General features: G+C 41.3%; 1 protein-coding gene across 1 annotated transcript; it reads left to right on the top strand.

The window, feature by feature from the left end:
* The first annotated feature begins 4,616 nt into the window (after positions 1-4,616).
* LOC110943924 lies at positions 4,617-5,093 on the top strand. The gene has a single exon (XM_022185655.1). It carries the CDS (start codon positions 4,617-4,619, stop codon positions 5,091-5,093), a length of 477 nt encoding a protein of 158 aa, XP_022041347.1.
* Positions 5,094-20,187: the final 15,094 nt, after the last annotated feature.

The following is a 20,187-nucleotide window of genomic DNA, read 5'->3' as shown; positions in this document are numbered from 1 at the left end:
CCGGTACCTTTACCACTTGGGCGGGGCTTCGTCAAGCCTTTTTGAACAAGTATTTCCCGCCCGCTAAAGCCGCACGCCTTAGGGACCAAATCCACTCTTTTCGCATGGAGCCCGACGAGCCTTACTACCTTGCTTGGGAGCGTTTCCAAAACCTTTGTGCTCGTTGCTCCCAGCATGGTCTTTCTGATTGGGCCTTATGCGAGAAATTTTATAACGGTCTCACCCAAGAGACTCGTGAGAGGTTCGACACTAATGCGGGGGGGCACATGATGGGTATTCTTACAGTAGCTGAGTGTAGAGAGCGTTTTGAGGCGTTTGCTCAGTCTCAATCCCAAGCACGATCCGATCAGAGGTATCAAAGTGGTAATTCCCACACCACTACTAGTACACCCGCCCGAGGGGTGAACCATGTCACAATGGATCCTAGTTTAGCCTCTGTTTTGGAAAACATGTCTAGGGAACTCAAAGAAATTAGGGCTAAGATAGACAAATATGAGTATTGTCGAGGGGGTCACGACACAAATGCGTGTCCATTACTTGTCGGTGACGAGCAGGTCGACTACGTAGGAGGAGGGTTCGGTAGAGGTCAACCTAGCGGTTTGGGTAATAATAATAATTTTGGGTCGGGTTGGCGTAATAATAATAATAATAACTTTACTAATAATAACACTTTTCGCTCAAATGGACCCCCTGGCTTTCAAATGGCTCAAAACCCAAATAGGGGCCAAAATTCACTCTTTGGTGGGGGTTCAGGTGGGCAGTTCAACAAAGGGTTCAATGGGCAGGTCAAGGATGGGGGGTCAAATAACCAAGGTCAAACAGGTCAAGGTTCAAGTTATGATCTAGGGGGTAGTTTAGAGAGAATGGAGTCCATGATGAGTCAACTAGTTGTGAGGGACCAAACTACCCAAAAGACCCTTAGTGAACACGACCTCATGCTTAAGAACCACCAAGCCTCATTCCAAGACCTTCAACGAGTCGTAGGGGATATGTCTAGAAAATTAGAAGAGAGGTTGCCCGGTCAATTTGCGGGTAATACCCAACCCAACCCCAATGCCCATGCTAAAGCCATTACCACCCGTAGTGGCAAGACCGTAGGAAACCCTAGAGTCGAGGAGAGAGTAGTTGATGAGGAAGGAGATGTGATAGATGAGGAGATTGAAATGGAGGCTCCCGGCAAAGTGCAAAACAGGCTAAGCCCAGCAAGTACCGCACAGCCCGGTGAGTCTCAAAGTGAGAAGAGAGTTGAGAAAACCCCAATAGACGTTAGACCTTCACCCTTAGTGAACCACGCGTATGTCCCGTTTCCCTCACGCCTTAAGAACCAAAAATACTCAAGGGAATATGGGCAATTTTTGGACATCTTCAAGCAATTGAAGATTAACCTTCCGTTTATAGAGGCACTTCAATCGATGCCTAAATACGCGAAGTTCTTGAAAGACCTCCTTAGGAACAAAGAGAAGTTAGGAGAGTTGTCTAACGTCCCGTTGAATGGGGGATGTTCCGCCGTTGTGCTAAATAAGCTTCCCGAAAAGCTTACCGATCCGGCTATTTTCACCATCCCTTGTCTATTCGGTAGTAACACCAACACTCGTGCCTTAGCCGACTCAGGAGCTAGTATCAACTTGATGCCCTTTCCTCTTTATGAGAAACTAGACCTAGGAGAGCTTGCACCTACCCGAATGACATTGTCTTTAGCCGATCGGTCCGTTAAGTACCCTAGGGGTATAGTTGAGAACTTGCTAGTTAAGGTAGACAAATTCGTGTTTCCCGCCGATTTCGTAATTCTAGATATGGAAGCGGATGAGAGAGTGCCCATTATCTTAGGTCGTCCTTTCTTACGTACCGCCAAAGCTCTCATAGATGTCTACGATGGTAAGATCACCCTTAGGGTCGGTGAGGAGAGAGTTACCTTTGAGATAGACCGTTCCATGAACCACCCGAGTGGTTCGGATGACTATAGTGGTCCTTGCCATTCCGTCTACTTTTTGAACTCATTTATCTCGTGTGTCGACCATTGCTTAGAGTACATTAGTGGAGCGGACCTAGTGGTAAGAGAGAAGGAAGAAGAGAAGTTAGAGAGTGTAGGTGAAGTCGAAGAGGAGGGGATTCCGTTAATCCCCGATGTGCTAGCGGTTAGTGATGACACCACCCAACCCCCACCCTTAGAGCTTAAAGTACTTCCATCTCATTTAGAGTATGCTTTCTTAGGGGAGGGTTCCGAACTACCCGTTATTATTTCATCCGCGTTAGATGAGAGTGAGAAAGGGAGGTTGTTAGATGTGTTGAGGGCCAACAAAGAGGCCATTGCATGGAGGTTGTCCGACATTAAGGGCATAAGTCCTTCCTATTGCACCCACCGGATACTCATGGAGGATGATTATAAACCGGTGGTGCAACCCCAACGGAGGCTTTATCCCAACATGCAAGATGTAGTGAAAAAAGAGGTTCTTAAACTCTTAGATGCCGGGATGATATATCCCATTTCCGATTCACCTTGGGTTAGTCCTACACAGGTTGTCCCCAAGAAGGGGGGGATGACCGTTGTCATGAACGAAAAGAACGAGCTCATCCCTTCACGCACGGTCACGGGTTGGCGCGTGTGCATCGACTACCGAAAGTTGAATGATGCCACCCGTAAAGACCATTTCCCACTGCCTTTCATAGATCAAATGTTGGAGCGTTTAGCCGGTCAACAATTCTATTGTTTCTTAGACGACTTTTCCGGTTACTTCCAGATCCCCATTGCACCGGAGGATCAGGATAAAACCACTTTCACATGCCCTTACGGCACCTATGCGTACCGACGCATGCCATTCGGGTTATGTAACGCTCCGGCTACCTTTCAGCGTTGTATGGTCGCCATATTTCAGGATATGCTAGAGAATTCCATGGAGGTTTTCATGGATGACTTTTCGGTTTATGGTGATTCTTTTGAGGTATGTTTGAGAAACTTGGAGAGAATGTTGAAGCGATGTGTAGAGACGAAGCTTATGCTAAACTGGGAGAAGTGTCACTTCATGGTGACGGAAGGTATAGTGTTAGGGCATAAGATTTCTAGAGTGGGTATAGAGGTAGATCGTGCGAAAATAGATACCATTAGTAGGTTGCCTCCACCCACGAGTGTTAAGTCGATTAGGAGTTTTCTAGGGCACGCGGGCTTCTATAGACGCTTCATTAGGGATTTTTCGAAAATCACCCGCCCCATGACCCGCTTGCTAGAGAAAGATATTCCATTCATCTTTGACGAGGGGTGTCTTAAAGCCTTCAACTTTTTGAAGGAACAGTTGGTTAGTGCACCTATTCTTTTCTCGCCCGACTGGAGCTTGCCCTTTGAGCTCATGTGCGATGCGAGTGACTATGCCGTTGGAGCGGTTTTAGGACAAAGAAAGGATAAGCACTTCCACCCCATCTACTATGCAAGCAAAACACTCAATGATGCTCAAGAAAACTACACTACCACGGAGAAAGAACTTTTAGCCGTAGTTTTCGCCTTTGATAAATTCCGCTCATACCTCGTTTTGTCCAAGACCATAGTTTTCACCGATCATTCCGCGCTGCGTTTTCTTTTCCAAAAGAAAGACGCTAAACCCCGACTGATCCGGTGGATTCTTTTGCTTAGTGAGTTTGATATTGAGATTAGGGACAAGAAAGGGGCCGAAAATGTAGCGGCCGATCACTTATCAAGGTTAGAGGATCCCAAGAGGGAAGAGATTCGTGAGGAGGAGATTGGAGATACGTTCCCTCACGAGTCTATAGAGTTTATTGAGGCCGAAAAAGAGGGATTGCCATGGTTTTACGATTTAGCAAATTATCTCTCTAGTGGCAATGTTGTGAAAGGGATGTCGCATCAACAAAGGAAGCGATTGTTCAGTGAGGCAAGGAAATATGTTTGGGATGATCCGTTTCTTTTTAGGATAGGAGGAGATAGAGTCCTTAGACGTTGTGTGTCACGAGATGAGGGTTGGAATATTATCAAGCATGTGCATGAAGGCCTTACGGGAGGGCATCATGGTGCCCACGCCACCGCCCAAAAGGTATTTGATTGTGGTTTCTATTGGCCTACCGTTCTTAGAGATGCCGAGGAGTTCGTGAGGATGTGTGATGCATGTCAACGAACCGGCAACATTTCCGCCAAAGATGAGATGCCTCAAAATCCAATACAAGTAGTAGAGGTTTTTGATGTTTGGGGCATTGATTTCATGGGACCCTTCCCAAATTCCAAAGGAAACCGTTACATACTTGTGGCCATCGATTACGTTTCCAAATGGGTTGAGGCTCAAGCTCTTCCCACAAACGAAGCCCGAGTTGTTTTGACTTTCCTTAAAAAGCTCTTTTCACGATTCGGTACTCCTAAAGCCTTAATTAGTGACCGTGGCACTCACTTTTGCAATGCATTGATGGAGAAATTGCTTGCACGTTACGGTGTCACTCATCGTTTGTCCACCGCATATCATCCACAGACAAGCGGACAAGTGGAGAATGCGAATCGCGGTATTAAACGAATCTTAGAGAAAACCGTTGGTAAAAGTAGGAAAGATTGATCCGACAAGCTAGACGATGCATTGTGGGCGTTTAGAACCGCCTACAAGACACCTTTAGGAACCACACCATTTATGATCGTCTATGGTAAAGCTTGCCACCTTCCTGTCGAGTTAGAGCATAGAGCGCTTTGGGCATTGAAATCCGTTAACTTAGACATGACCGAAGCCGCTAGGAAACGATTCTTTCAAATTCATGAGCTTGAGGAGCTTCGGGATACGGCGTATGCTCGATCGTTAGGAATCAAAGAGAAAACGAAGTTGTTACATGATAAGAAGCTACGGAAAGTGAAGGAGTTTAGCAAAGGCGACAAAGTGCTTCTTTACAACTCAAGGTTGAAGCTTTTTGCGGGTAAATTGAAATCAAAGTGGTCGGGACCGTATATGGTTCATTACGTGTTTCCGTATGGAGCGGTGGAGATTATGGATGAGTCGGACGGCCGTAGTTGGAAGGTGAACGGCCATCGTTTGAAACACTACATTGGAGGAGCGATAAACAAGGATGAGAGGGAGGAAACTCCTCTCGAAATCCCACCAAAAGCCGCCAACTAGTGTTTCGGGTGAAAGCCCAAGTGTATATTTTGTACCGTTTGTATCGTCGTTTATTTTTCGTATTTTTGGTAACTAACGGTCGTTTTTGCTAGTTTTTCGGGTCCTTGTTTTTATCTTGAGTCATTTGCAGGAGTACACTACCGAGGATTTGCAGGAGTTTACGAAGGAAACAACATTCCAAGTGAGTTTTTAGTGTTAGAAAAAAAATTTGTTGGTTGTTGAACGGTTTGGGAAATAAAACACCATTTTTCTAAGGCATAAAAAGGACATTTTGGGTTTATGTAAAAAAAAAAAAAATTCGAAACTTCATCTCGGTTTGGCGGGCCGCCACCCATCTAATGTGTTTTTAGCGGGGTGCCAGAAACCACATGTAGTCACCACTTTGAATTTATTTTTTTCGAAAGGTTTCATCGTGGTGGCGGCCGCCACCCACCTGTTCCATTTCTACCGGGCCGCCACCCAATACAACAAACATCACTCTTTCAAAATTTTCGGAAACCTTCAACGTGATGGCACCCCGCCACAAACCACATGCACTTCTTCGCACCCCGCCATAAACCCCATCTGTCACTTTATTTTTTTTCAAACCCCACAAATTACAAACTAAACAAGAGCCCCTTTACCCGTAACCCAGCCAGAGCCCATTTACTTCCCTCCTTCCCCAATCGCATACCCCCTTTACCTTCTCCTCCTTACTGCTGACCGTCAGCTCCTCCTCCTCTCCTTACCACCGCCGACCTCCCCACCGTTCAACTCCCAACCGCCGCAACAACCCTTCTCCTTCTTCCTCCCGGTCACCACTTCTACCGCAGCCGACCACCCTTCACTTTCCCCGCTCACCTAACCGCCGCCGCTCAACTAACCGCCGGCCACAACCCTCTTCCTCCCTCACCTTCTACACCCGCCACCGACCACACACTCCCTCTCCACCGCCGGCCACCCTCTCTCACCTCCATCACCACAGTTAACCCTCTTCCTCCCCAATCTTCATCACAACCGACACTAACCGAGCAGTTTCTCTAATCTTCGTGGTTCTTACAAACCCAAGGTATGTCCCATGTATTTTGTTTGTATTTTGAGTCTTAGACTTTAGTTTTTATTTAGTTAGTGATAATCTTAGGGTTCGGGTTTCCTTGAGTCTAGTGTTTCAATTGATGTAGTGATTATATGAATTTGCGGCGTGGGAATGGGTCGAGAATATTGGCATTTGCAGGTTGCGGGTGGCTCGGTTTGGGGTGTGCTCGACATGTCGGTCATGTTTTAAACTCAGGTTTGATAACATTGATTGTGGGGATTCGGATGGGTAAATTTTTGGACATAAAAATCAGATTTAGTCACTGTTTTAACCCGTTTCGCTAATGCAAAATATAAGTTTTTCAACTTTCACCGGTTTACACTCAATGTCGCTTTCCATTGTGGTTTGGTTTTGGGATGTCGATGATGTGCGGGTTGGGTTGGAACTTGAATTGCTGAATTTGGTCTGGTTTGGTAGTCCATTGGCGTCTAAAGCGCGAAACTTGCATTTTTGAATCGAACTTTTTGCAAAGAATGAAACCTACTTTAGCTAGGCAGAATTGTTCAATGCTAAAATTTGTCTTAAACTATTACATGGCTGAATTTAAGCAAGTTTGGATGTCGATGTCGTTTTGGGAGGCACTTGGGTTTACTTGAGGGCAAGTAAAGTGCCGGGAGAAGGTATTAGTTTGTAATTTATGTAATTTGCGTCTAAGTTAGATCGAGTCTAGTTGAATGGTTAGTTTAGGGTCTTTAGTGTCGTTTTAATTGTGTTGGAGTCGTCTTAGTGTCTTATTGCGTCTTTTGCTTACTTGAATTTTGATACCACTCGCCCGTACTCAATCTCCATTCGGGCGAGCTTCGGTTTATGTTTAAAAAAGGAATTGCAAAACGTCGCTTTAATATCACTTAGATTCTAAACTACGGCCGCGAACGTAATGCTATACGGCCGTTATTTTTGTATATTATATATATATAAAAAAAATAAAAAAAAAGGAAATACCAAAATAGTTCGTGACTAATATTCTGCTTTTCTTTGTCTTGTCATACTTGAATTGTTTTGCAGAATGCCAGGTGCTGGAACTTCGACTCGGGCTAGCAGGAAACGAGGCACGGATACTCGCCCACGAGGGGACTCAGTGGGTAGGGAGATCGAGCCGGTTCAGCAGGATGAACCGGAACCGGTACGGGTTGTGCAGCAGTCGGATTCCAAAAGGGCTATTGAGTATACGGGGCCGGGACGTCCGCACGGTCCACGTCAAAGGATCTTGGACAGCCCTCTTTTACAGTTTGTGCAGAACTCAGAGGAGTTTCGGAAGTTAGGTGCTTTGTATACGACAGAGCTGCTGCCGTATAGGAGGATTGATTGGGAGGTGTTGGATCGTTTAGGGGCGAGGGCTCGGGTGGAACAGTTGTTGGGACCGAAATTTAGGAAAATTTTGGATTGTGATGCGCGACAATACAAGGAAATCACGATAGAGTTTCACTCGACTTTCGACTTTAAGCTAGGAAATTTTAACAAAAAAGGTGCAGTATTCTTTGCCTTGGGTAGGAAGTCTTATGAGATGACGATCCCTGAGTTTGCAGTGGCAACTCAGTTCTACACGGAAGAAGAGGTTAGGGCTCCCGAGTTTATTAATAGTTTGCAGGGGGTGGTTTCGAAGCAGCGTAAGTTTTGTGTTCCGAAGAGTGAGTTAGCGAGGTTTTGGAGCACCATATCGAGGGTGCCATATGCTTTAGGGGCAGTTGCTAGTGATATTACTGATCCAGTGCTTCGTTATATCCACAAAATTCTAGCAGCGACTCTGGTTGGTAGAGGAGAGGGAGACAACAAGGTTAATCAGGTGAGCTTATTTTGTCTGATGTGTATGGTTGAGCAGAGGCCAGTCAACTTGGCGACTGTGTTTGCTATGTCTATCAAGAGGTTATGGAGGGGTGGTGCTGGAGCCCGTATTTACTGTGGGCCGTTGATTACTTGGTTGGCCGAGAGTTTGGGTGTGTTTGAGAGGTACCCGGCTGACAAGATGAAGAAGGGCCCCGACCCGTGCTTGATGAGTGTTAGGGATTTGCAGTCTGCTGCGATTATAGCACGTACTGATCCGATTACTTGGGAGCCAATACGAGAGGGTCCACAGGTTCAGCCTCCGCCTGGTTCAGGTGCTGCGGAGGCTATGCAGGGTGCGGTTCCCACCCGTTGTCAGAGGCCTTATGTCCCCCGTATTCGTCAGGATATTTTTGCTAGGCAGTATCCGTTAGCGCAGCCGCGACCCGATCCACTTACTTTGGATTCTTTATATGATTCTATGCAGGCGGGTTTCGATGAGTTGCGTATGTTTGTTGATGATCAGATCAGTGGGCTTAGGCAGGAGGTGTTAGCAGATATTGTGGCAGGTCAGAGGCGATTGGAGGATGGGATGAGAGCCATTATGCAGGGTATTCGTGTGCCGCCGCCGCCTTCTTGGCAGCCGTCTGAGGCAGGTCCCAGTGGGACGCATGCAGGTGATGAGGACTAGAGCGAGGATGCAGCGAGGATGACAGCCTATATCTTTTGTTTATTTTTATCTTTATGCTGTTTTTGTTCCTCGTTTGTTGGTTTGTACTTAAATACGTTAAACAGGTTGGTTGGGATTTTGGGGATGGTTAAACTTTTGGTTGTTGGATGCTTGCACTAACACTTAGTAGCTTGTTTGCATACTATCTTTTGCTAGTGTTTGGTGTTTGTTTGCTTAGGTTGATTGTTGTAGCCGCTTTCGTTCGCGTGTCCGAGGTTAGGAGTTGTTTGCTGAGCGCGTATCGAATTGGAGGGCTTATGTGGAAATGACTGGCACTTTGACAGTCTCACATACTCAGCTAAGTCGTTTCCCTTTTTGTTGTTGTTGTTTATTTTTTTTTTATTTCGTTTCTAGTTTTGATTTTTTAGGTAGTTGTTGAGTCGTATTCTCGTTCTTGCATTAGGGACAATGCAATCTCTAAGTGTGGGGATGGGATACATGTAAATATCGAGTCTAACTTATTAAAAAAAAAATTAAAAATTGAAAAATCCAAAAAAAATTGAAAAAATAGAAAATGTCTTTGAAATAAAAGAAGTTTGCATTTTTAAACGGAAAATGATAGAAAAGACGAATTTTTGCTCGGGTTCAAATAATAATAATATGAGATTATAATAAACTGAGTTTGCGTCTAGTTTGGGATATGTGGATAGGCCCGGGTATTGGTTCTAAGTCCCTTTGAGTTAATATACCTTAATTGTCGGTCTGCTAGTGGGTTCTCGCCTGGGAAATATGGGAAACTAAAACCGGCGAAAATAGTATAAGGGGTGCCGTTATAAGCTAAGATAGTTAGAGTTTTTTTATCATATCTCGAAGAAAAAAAATAGAATAAAAGTGAGCTAGAAACTAAATGAGAGTAACACAGGCCTATGTAATCCGAGTTGGGGATAGCGACTCTACAGCCGGAATGCCTCTAGGATGTGTGAAATCGACTTGCCGAATAAAAGTACCGAAACCTATGTAATCCGTGATTGGGGATAGTGACTCTACAGTCGGAATACCGCTGGGCTAGGGAAAGCATCGTCTAGTCTCACGAATGAAAAAAGAAAAAAAAAGCAAGTTAGAAAAGAAAAAAAAATGAGAAAAAATATAGATTTGATTTCAAACTCTCTTTATCTTGGTATAAAACGGTTAGGAATTGGTCAAATGATCGTTCTTTTAGTCCTATAAGCTTGAGTTGGGAGTAGGTGGACTGTAGATTCTAGCGTGAGACCCTAGGTAGACTGACCGCACTTAAACTAAATTTACATGATAAGGGTTTAGGACTGGATTCGGGTTTAAAGGGATAAGTATATTCGCAATCGCGGCTAACGCAAATCTTGGTTTTAATTAATTATACCTATACTTTTGGCCCGGGTAATTGTTTGTTTCTGATTCCGTTGCATAATTTTTTTCGAGGACGAAAAAAGAGTAAGTGTGGGGATGTTTGATGTATTGCAAAATACATCATTTATTCGTGTAAAGTTTGTATAGTTTTCGTTATATTTAGTTTTGATTTTCGTTAGAATATGTATATTATTGATCAAATCGTGTTTTGTAGGTCTTGATGCTCAAATATGCGAGAAACTGAGTAAAACGAGTTAAAATGTTGAAGCATGTTGGAAAGGTTGAAGAGTTTAAATAGAGTTTAAAAGCTGAAAAGTCACTTTTTGGCACCCCATCACCCACTGAGCAAGTTTCTGGCACCTGGCGAGAGTCTGAAGTTAGTAAATGAGCTGAAAAACAAGGTGGCACCCCACCACCAAGTCCCTGAGTTTCTGGCGCCCAGCCAGAACGTTCTGATTGGTAATTATTACGAATTTAGTAAAGGGTTATTTTGGAAAGTCATATAAAAACATCCAAAACGTGTGGAAAAACCCTAATTCGACTGGAGGGACTTCTTGGGCGATTTTTGAGCATTCTTGGAGTTTTTTCGAAGATCTTGAAGCCTAGGAATCATCGGTACGAGTTCGGGGAAGAAGACTTGAAGATCTAATCGGGTTTTCTAGTTCTTGATTCGTGACTTTTTCTTACGAAACTTGTTACAATGAATTCCTTGTTAAACATCTTTGATTTGTTTTCGTTTATGAACATGCTTGGCTAAACTTATAAACCGCCTAGACTTGATGAATGGATTGATATAACGTTTTTACCGGTTTATGTTATTTGCATGATTGTTATGGATTACTTGTGTTTAGTAAGCGGTTTGATTTAATGATTTGATGTGTATGCATGCTTTGAGTTGGTTTATTGTTATTATTTGCTTCGTATGATTCTTAGTGACGGTCTATATCACAACATAGAGTCATATTAGGGTTTAGGATTTCGGTGAGTGTCTATATCACGTTAGAAAACCTTAACTCTTTAGGGTGAAATTGCGCAATAACCCCTAGAAGTAATTGGTAATAATTTGCTAAGTCTTAGTGTTCTACTAGTCCTAATACCTGGAAAGTGAGGGGCTATTGGTAGGTCTTACCCGGCGAATTGCTTTAGATAGGCCTTGGGAAAGGTTATGTCTTGGTTTACCTGTCGGTCTTATTAGTCTATCAAGTCAAATTAATTAATTCAAACTACCCTAGACCTAGGATTGGAAAAGAATAGGTCACCATTAGGGTATTTACACAATAATTAGACAACTGGAAAGGCGTCTAATAACCGGTAGAATTAACGGCCTAGGTAGTGCCACAGGTTTCTCCTTGAGAAGGGTCGAGGGGCCTCGTTGGTTCTTAATAGGTTTAGTACTTTACGATCCCGGTTCCATAACTCGTGCATTTAACTTAATCGGTAATCTCTTAAAAACAATCCAGGATTCTTGTCTAGGTGGTCTCGTTCTCGCATAAAGAAAAGTCCTCAGTCTTATTTCGTATTAGTTAATTTTAGTTTAATTTAGTAGTTTAATATAGATTTCCTAGTTTTCCGTAACCCCCCCCCCCCAAAAACAATTAAAACAAGTCTTAGTCGTGTCTGTCAGCGTCTGTCAGAGTCTAGTTTGCGTGATACATAGAGTCCTGTGGTTCGATACTCGGACTTGCTTAGACTGTACTACATTGACCGGTACACTTGCCGGTTGTGTGGTTTAGGTTTAGAGAGTCTGTTTTATAAATTTAAAGCTTTGTAGTGTCTAGTTTAGAGAGTCTAACTTAGTTAATTTTATAGTCTGTTTAGCACACATCAATTATCTGTTCCTCTGATAGGGTTCAATCCCAACACCTTTGCATCTCCGATTCAAGCTCCAAGTGTACTCTGGTCCTCTATTGGAGTCTCATTTCACTTTGACCGGAACTAATCTTTTGTGTTTGAGATTCTTGACTTTCCTGTCTTCAATTTGTAGAGGTCTTTCAACAAATTTTAACTGTTCATTTACCTCTATGTCCTTAAGAGGTACTACTAGTGATTCATCAGCTAAGCATTTCTTGAGATTACATACATGAAATACATCATGTATCCCTGCCATTTCCTCTGGTAGTTGTAGCTGATAAGCTACAGGTCCTATTCTTCTAATAATCTCAAAAGGTCCAACATACCTGGGGCTTAGCTTTCCCCTTTTGATGAATCTTACTACTCCTTTCTAAGGAGAGACTTTGAATAACACTTTGTTTCCTACCTGAAATTCCAATGGCTTTCGTCTGTTATCAGCATAACTCTTTTGTCGGTCACGTGCTGGTTTCAGTCGTTCCTTGACTTGAATGATCTTGTCGGTTGTATCTTGAACTATCTCAGGTCCAGAAAATTGCTTTTCTCCGATCTCTGCTCAACAGACTGGAGTTCGGCACGTTCGTCCATAAAGTGCTTCGAATGGTGCAGCATTGATACTTGTGTGATAGATGTTATTATAACAAAATTCTATTAACGGTAAGTGATCGTCCCAATTACCTCCGAAATCAATTACACAAGCTCTAAGCATATTCTCCATAGTCTGAATTGTCCTTTCGCTTTGTCCGTCCGTTTAAGGATGATAAGCGGTGCTTAGATTCAACTTGGTTCCCATGCCTTTTGGAAACTTGTCCAAAAATGAGAGGTAAAACGGCTATCCCTCTCAGAAACAATTGATAAAGGAATTCCATGTAATGAAACTATTTCATTTACATATAGCTTGGCTAATTGTCCCATACTGAAAGTTTCCTTCATTGGTAGGAAATGAGCAGACTTAGTTAGCCTGTCTACAATCACCCAGATTGTATCATTACCTTTTCTTGTTTTGGGTAATTTGGTAACAAAATCCATTGTTATCAATTCCCATTTCCAAACTGGCATTTCTAACTGCTGCAATAAACCTGAGGGTTTCTGATGTTCGGCTTTGACTTGGGAACATGTTAAACACTTAGAAACATAAGCTGCTATATCTTTCTTCATTCCTATCCGCCAGAAATTCTTTCTTAAGTCCTGATACATTTTATCATTTCCAGGATGTATTGTATACTTAGACTTATGGGCTTCTTCTAATATACGGTGGCGTAGGTTTCCTAATTTAGGTATCCACATTCTTTTCTTATGGAATCTCCAAATTCCATCTGTTCCTTGTTCTAATTCCTTAATCATTCCTTTCAATTTCTCAGTATTGATGCGTGTCAGTGTATATATAATTTTAGATATATATTTAAGCCCTTTTTACACCTTTAGCCAAGTTTTAAATTTATAAAACACGATATTTACTAACACTAAACACACATATGGGCAAGTGCACCCATCGTGGACGTAGTATAGTGTTGGTAAGATACCGAGGTCGTCCAAGGACACAAGAGCTTTTAATACCGGTTTATCCTCAACGTCTAATCAAATCAAAAAGTTAGAAAAAATGATTTTAAACTAAGAAAATAAAAACTAACTAAATGCTGAAAAATAAAAATAAAATAAAAACAGATAGACAAGATGAATCACTTGGATCCGACTCGTGTATTAGTATAACCTTTGATTATTTTTGCACTTTTGCACTTATTTAAGAGATTATCTTAGTTATTGTAGGAGGCCCCTCTTTTGAAGGCGACGTTACCCTCAACCCAGTAGTTTGAGTCAGCAAGGATACAATCCTAAAGGGTTGGATTATTGGAAGATAGTGAATTAAGTTATTAATGCAAATTATTTAGCCCCGCTTTTGGCGGTGACGTTACCCTCGACTAAGTTGTCTGAGTCAGCAGGGATACAGTCCTAAATAGCCGGGTTATAGTATTAATAGTAGTTAACTTATGAGGGGGTCAAAGAGTTTGGATCCCCGCCATCCAATACCTATGGGCATTGAAGGAGATCCTACTAAATTTGACCCAGGTCCCTTGCAGGACCTCTAAACGCTGAACAAGGGCAAGACCCTTACCAAACCGTTTCCTTAACCCCCGACCAGGTAGCCAACATACCTCCATATAGACCGTGGAGATATGAATGGTGAAAATCTTTTATTTTATATAGACAGTAAAATAATGCCAAGACACCACGGACAAACGATAAGGAAAGATCACCTTCAACATAAGTAACTAGTTATTAAAGTCATTAATACAAAACCAAATAAAAAGTGCAAAAGATTAAAAATAAAAAGTATTATACTAAACACTTGTCTTCACCAAGTGATGTAAGAGACTTAGGCAAACATGGCCTTGATTGTCAAGAACTCTTACGATCAATCTTGGATCCCGAGACGACTCACACACTCTACGATGGACAATGGATGATGGTGGTGGATGATGGTGTTATGGTGGTGGTGGGTGGTGGATGAAGTGTGAGAGAGGTGGTGTGCCAAGGGATGGATTGGAATGAAGCCAAGCACTCCTATTTATAGGTTGAACAGAAGGCTGGGCACGGCCCCGTGTCCGCTGGACACGGCCCCGTGCCCGTCTGACACTCTCTCTCTTCATTAATTGTAATTCGCAATTACAATTAATGCGTCTGTTGTACTTTCGCCACGCCCCCGTGCTCACTGGACACGGCCCCGTGGTGGGCAATAGAAGCTTCTACAGGTTTGTCTTTTCTGCTGCTTCTTGGGCACGGCCCCGTGCTGGCTGAGCACGGGGCGTGTTCAGGCTTCTGTTTTCTCTTCTTTGCTTGGGGGGATGCCGTTGAGGGTTCGGGCAGTCTACTTTTATTCCTTTTCTTGTATTTGTGTTAGAATTTGCTGTCTTTTTGCTTCTTTTGTGAATTTGAGCTCATTTCATCCTGAAAATACAAAAGAAAGACAAAAACACTATTTTTCCAACATTAGTACTTAAAAAGGGTTAGTTTTATGCCTTATTTGATGTAATTTATATGTTGCATTTTACACACATCAGTATCATCCTTGATTACTGATTCTTGTGCCTTTCTAATATGTTCATTTAAATATACATGTAGATTTAGTTTAAGAGAACGCACTCTTTTTGGCTTTTCATGATACTTTCGACTTAAAGCATCAGCCACTACATTTGCCTTTCCTACATGATACTGGATATTACAATCATAATCACTGAGTATCTCCATCCAGCGTCCTTGCCTCATATTTAACTCCTTTTGCCCAAAAACATATCTTAAATTCTTATGATCAGTGAAAATGGTAAACTTACTACCGTAAAGGTAATGTCTCCAAATCTTTATAGCAAAAATTATGGCTCCTAATTCTAAATCATGGGTTGAATAATTCTCTTCATGATCCTTAAGTTGTCTAGACGCATAGGCTATAACCTTTTGTCGTTGCATCAACACACATCCATAACCTAACTTAGAAGCGTCACAATAGACTACAAAATCTTCAGTTCCTTCTGGTAACGCTAGTATGGGAGCGTTAGTTAACCTTTGCTTAAGAACTCTAAAGGCTTCTTCTTGTTTTGGACCCCATTCAAACTTGATGGATTTACAGGTTAGCTTAGTTAAGGGAATGGCTATTCTAGAAAAATCTCGAATAAAATCTCCTATAATAACCGGCTAGTCCTAAGAAACTTTTAACCTCGGTTGGTGATTCAGGGGTTTTCCATTTGGTAATTGCCTCGATCTTGGTGGGATCAACATGAATTCCTTCATGGTTGACTAAATGCCCAAGAAACTGTACATGTTCTAACCAAAACTCGCACTTTGAAAACTTTGCATAAAGCTTTTCTTTTCTCAATAAACTTAGAAGCGCGTGCAAATGTTTTGCATGTTCCTCTTTACTCTTAGCGTAAATGAGATATCATCTATAAAGACAATTATGAATTTATTCAAATATGGCTTACATATTCGGTTCATCATGTCCATAAATGCAACTGGGGCATTGGTTAAACCAAATGGCATGACAGTAAATTCATAATGGCCAAACCTTGTTCTAAAATCAGTCTTAGGAATGTCCTCTTCCTGTACCTTTAATTGATTATATCCTGACCGTAAATCGATTTCAGAGAAAAATCAAGCTCCTTGCAACTGATCGAACAGATCATCGATTCTTGGTAATGGACACTGATTTTTAATCGTGGCCTTGTTCAATTCGCGGTAGTCAATGCACATACGCATTGATCCATCTTTCTTTTTAACGAATAAGATCGGTGCTCCCCACGGTGATGAACTTGGCTGTATGAATCCTTTTTCCAACAATTCATCTAACTGCTTTTTAAGTTCCTACATTTCTGCTGGTGCCAAGCGGTAGGGTACCTTGGCAATTGGTGCTGTTCCTGGTAGTAGGTCGATTCTGAATTCAACTTCCCTGTCAGGAGGTAGTCCTAGTAACTCTTCTGGAAACTGAGATAATACTGAAATATCTTTTACTTCTTTTCCTTTAGTGTTAATGATTATAGAAATCAAATACATTAACGATTCTTTTCTTATATAACTTGTTGTTTTCCTTACAGAAACGAATTTCGTGGATCTAGATGGTTTATCTCCTTTAATTGTGATCTTTTCACCCCTTGGTGAATTTACTTGGATTGACTTTTGATCACATAGAATACTGGCTTTATTGGCTATTAACCAATCCATTCCTAATACAACATCAATTCCTGCCAGTTTCATTGGATAAAGGTTTGCAATAAACTTTTGATTTAGAAGTTCTATTCTTGCTCCCTGCAAGATTTCAGAAATCTTAATGGTTTCTCCATTTGCTGTCTCTACTAGACATTCTTGTAGGAGTTTAGTTAATGGTCGATTGAGAAGTTTGCAAAATGAAGTATTAATAAACTTTGGTTTGCACCAGAGTCAAACAATACTTTAGCAAAAATATCATTAACTAAAAACGTACCGGCAATCACGTCCGGAATCATCTTGGCTTCTTCTGCAGTCAAAACAAATGCCCTGGCATTTTTACTGTTCTGGTTGTTCATGGCTGGAGCTAGTTTCAGATAGTTTGGCTTGATGTGGCCTTATTCTCCACAGTTGTAGCATATCCTGTTGTTGGGTTTCTACCTGCAGTCTTCTTCCCTGTGTCCAGATATTTTGCAGAAGTTGCAATATATGGAGCATCTTCCAAAATGCTTCCTTTTGCGATACTTGCAATAAGGTGCAGAAGTAGAACCTACATTTTTCCCACGGTTAGAATTTCTAGAGCGAAATTCTTGTGTAAGCCTTTGAGCTAGGTTCTTCCTTTGATCCTCTTCTCGTGTACGCACTAACTCATTTGTCAAGGTGTTTGCTAGTTCTACAACTTCTTCTATAGTTTAAGGTCTAGTTGCTTTGACCACATGCCTAATCTCACTGATTAATCCCCAGATGTAATGGGAGATTGATAATGGTTCAGGTGATGCAAGGGTTGGCACTATTCTAGCATATTCAAAGAATGTAGTTGTATATCCCTTACTATCCACTCCAGTCATCCTAAGGTTTAGGAACTTATTCGCTATTTGTTCCTTTTCATTGGGAGGGCAAAATTTTCTTTCCACCACGTTCTTAAATTCTTCCCATTCCATATTGTAAACCCTGTCACTTCCCCTAGACTAGAGGATAGTGTTCCACCATTCTAGTGCTGAGTTCTTAAACAGATTGGAAACAAACATTATCTTATCCTCTTCCGCACACTTGCTTATTTTTAAGACTGCCTCAGTCTTTTCTATCCAGCGTAGAGCTGCAACGACCCCTTCATTGCCCGAGAATTCCATTGGTTTACAAAACCAGAATTCTTTATAAGAACAACCATAAGACATGGTTCTTCTTCTTTTGGGAATGGGCACTTGAAGTATGGGTCCATTGTTTACGCTGTGTTCAGGTTCAGTGGGTCGTTTACTGCTATGATTACTTTTATTATTCGCTTCCCTAACTGTTTTGATAATATATGGCATTGCATCTATTATTCCTTGTGCCACTATGTGTTGAATGGCACTGTTATCCACTGGGTTTCCATTGTTATTGTTGTTCGGGTTATCGTTATTCTGGTTATTATCATTCTGGTTTTCCTGGTTCACTTCGTTGTCCATCTGAATTTTAAACATTTACCACATATTAATATCACAAGATAATATTTAATATAATCAATCACACAACATGCATATTGATCAAAATCGTCGAACATTGTGACTTACTCTTTCTTATACTATGCATCCATATATATTACAGTACAACTGAAATTGAAATTACACTACTATTAGGCATTCATAGCCGTTATCTAGATTTTTTTTCAAACATACACACATATTATATATTATTATTGTTATTACTATCACTATCACTGTCACTGATATGGGTTCATCCAGAACTCCATATTACGCTCGTCATACTTCCAGACGAGTCATTCTCCGATCTGTCTCATCCTCTCACTACCTTCTAAAATCTCCTCACCAAAGGTTCAGAGTTCTTGCACATTTTCTGTGCTCATTGGGGGTGCAGGGGCTGGTACTGGGTTTGGGAACTCAGGCATGGGTTCCTGATAAGGGTAAGGATTCTCTAGAATTTCTCTGATGTATTGATCGTTATCATAGTAGGGATCTAGAGGGTCCAAATCTGGGTAGGCTGCTAAGTTTGGCATGGGTTCATCTTCTGGTATTGGGTAACGTTGCTGGTAATCCCTATGGTCATCAAACCAAGGGTCGTAGTTTGGTTCTAAGAGATTGGGTGCTGGTACTCTAGGTATCTCAGTGGGGTCGAAATCAGGTATTTGGATTTGGTTTTCTGGGTTGTTCTCAATTTTCATTGGCTGTGTGGGAAACAGTGGTAAGGGCTGGGGTGCTATGAGTTGCTCTAGGTTAGGGTTTGCAGCTGTAGTTGCTAGGATATGGAAATTTGCTAGACTCCTATTAAGCATATCCTGTGTGTGAGCATCTGTTTCTCTCTTGGCGGCTGCTACAGCACGCTGTTGTTGTAATTTTTTCATTCTATTAGTCATTGGTCGGCAACAGTTCCAACTTAAAAATTAACTAGTGGTGGTCCCCTTATCCTTTTGGTTTAGTAAAGTTCCATTGATTTATAATATATGAAAAAGTGGGACCATCACTGGTTATTTTTGAAGTTCAGACCGTTGTCGGCCAACGACTAATAGTAAGGATTATTAAAATCCATTATTCCAATAAAGAACTAGACAGGGTAAATAATGCAAATAGTATATACTTGAAAGTTTAAGCATTACGTTTATATTATAAAAGAAAAGAAATTGAATAGTGTGTTTATATGATAACTAGTGTAATGCGTCGCCTGCGTTGCAGGGCGCTAAACCGAATATTTCTTAGTTTAATAATATGTACACCTTTATTTTAGTTACTTATACATGTTACTTATAACACGCTTTAAAAAAGATATATCGAGTTAACCAATTAAAGCAAAACACTACCATAGTTTTGCTTAAAAAATAACTAAAACGATGGCAAGCATGTAATTTAGAGCTGGGGGCAAAACAATAATTTGTCAGGACCAATTAGCGAGTGCTAGACAGCTGTTTGGCACGGATAAAACTATATTGAGTCAACCAAGTAAAATAAAACACTACCATAGTTTTGCAAAAAAAAAAAAAAAAAAAAAAAAAAAAAAAAAAAGACGATGCAAAATCGCAATTTTGAACTGCGGTAAAATTGTAATTTTGGAATGGAGGCAAAATCATATTTTGAACTGGGGGGCAAAACCATATTTTTATTATGAACCGAAGGCAAAATCGTAATTTTGAGCTGGGGGCAAAACCAAAATTTTATTTTGAATTGAGGGCGAAATCATAATTTTAAAATGGGGATAAAATCGTAATTTGACAGGACCATAGCTATGGGGAAACCATAATTTTTTTGAACTGTTGGCAAAATCGTGTTTTTTAACTGAGAGCAAAATCGTAATTTTAAGCTGGGGGCAAAACTATAATTTTATTTTGAACTGGGGGCAAAATCGTATTTTTGAAATGTGGCAAAATCGTAATTTTAAACTGGGGATAAAATTGCAGTTTGGTAGGAAGGTAGGAAACATTGTCATTGTCTGTCAAAATGTGGCAAAATCGTAATTTTAAACAATTATTTATTTTGATGTTTAGGGCTGAGTTACAACGCAACTAACGTAACACTTTTAGATATCATTTGGTTTAATTTTATGAATTTATTCGGCGGTTGTCATGATGTGCGATTTGTACCGAGTTTCAATCGCATTCCGGCGCAATGCACGGATAACTACGACCTTAGTTTACAATAAGACCACTCGTAGTGGCGTTTTTTGGCGTTTTTTCCCAA

Source organism: Helianthus annuus, chromosome 5 (genome assembly GCF_002127325.2).
Source record: "Helianthus annuus cultivar XRQ/B chromosome 5, HanXRQr2.0-SUNRISE, whole genome shotgun sequence".
NCBI classification, from domain to species: Eukaryota; Viridiplantae; Streptophyta; class Magnoliopsida; order Asterales; family Asteraceae; genus Helianthus; species Helianthus annuus.
The sequence above is the reverse complement of the archived record's forward strand: the minus strand, read 5'-3'. Positions and strand labels throughout refer to the sequence as shown.

Coding starts and splice junctions, on each gene's coding strand:
- LOC110943924 (XM_022185655.1), top strand. CDS start 4,617: ATGATCGTCTATGGTAAAGCTTGCCACCTTCCTGTCGAGTTAGAGCAT.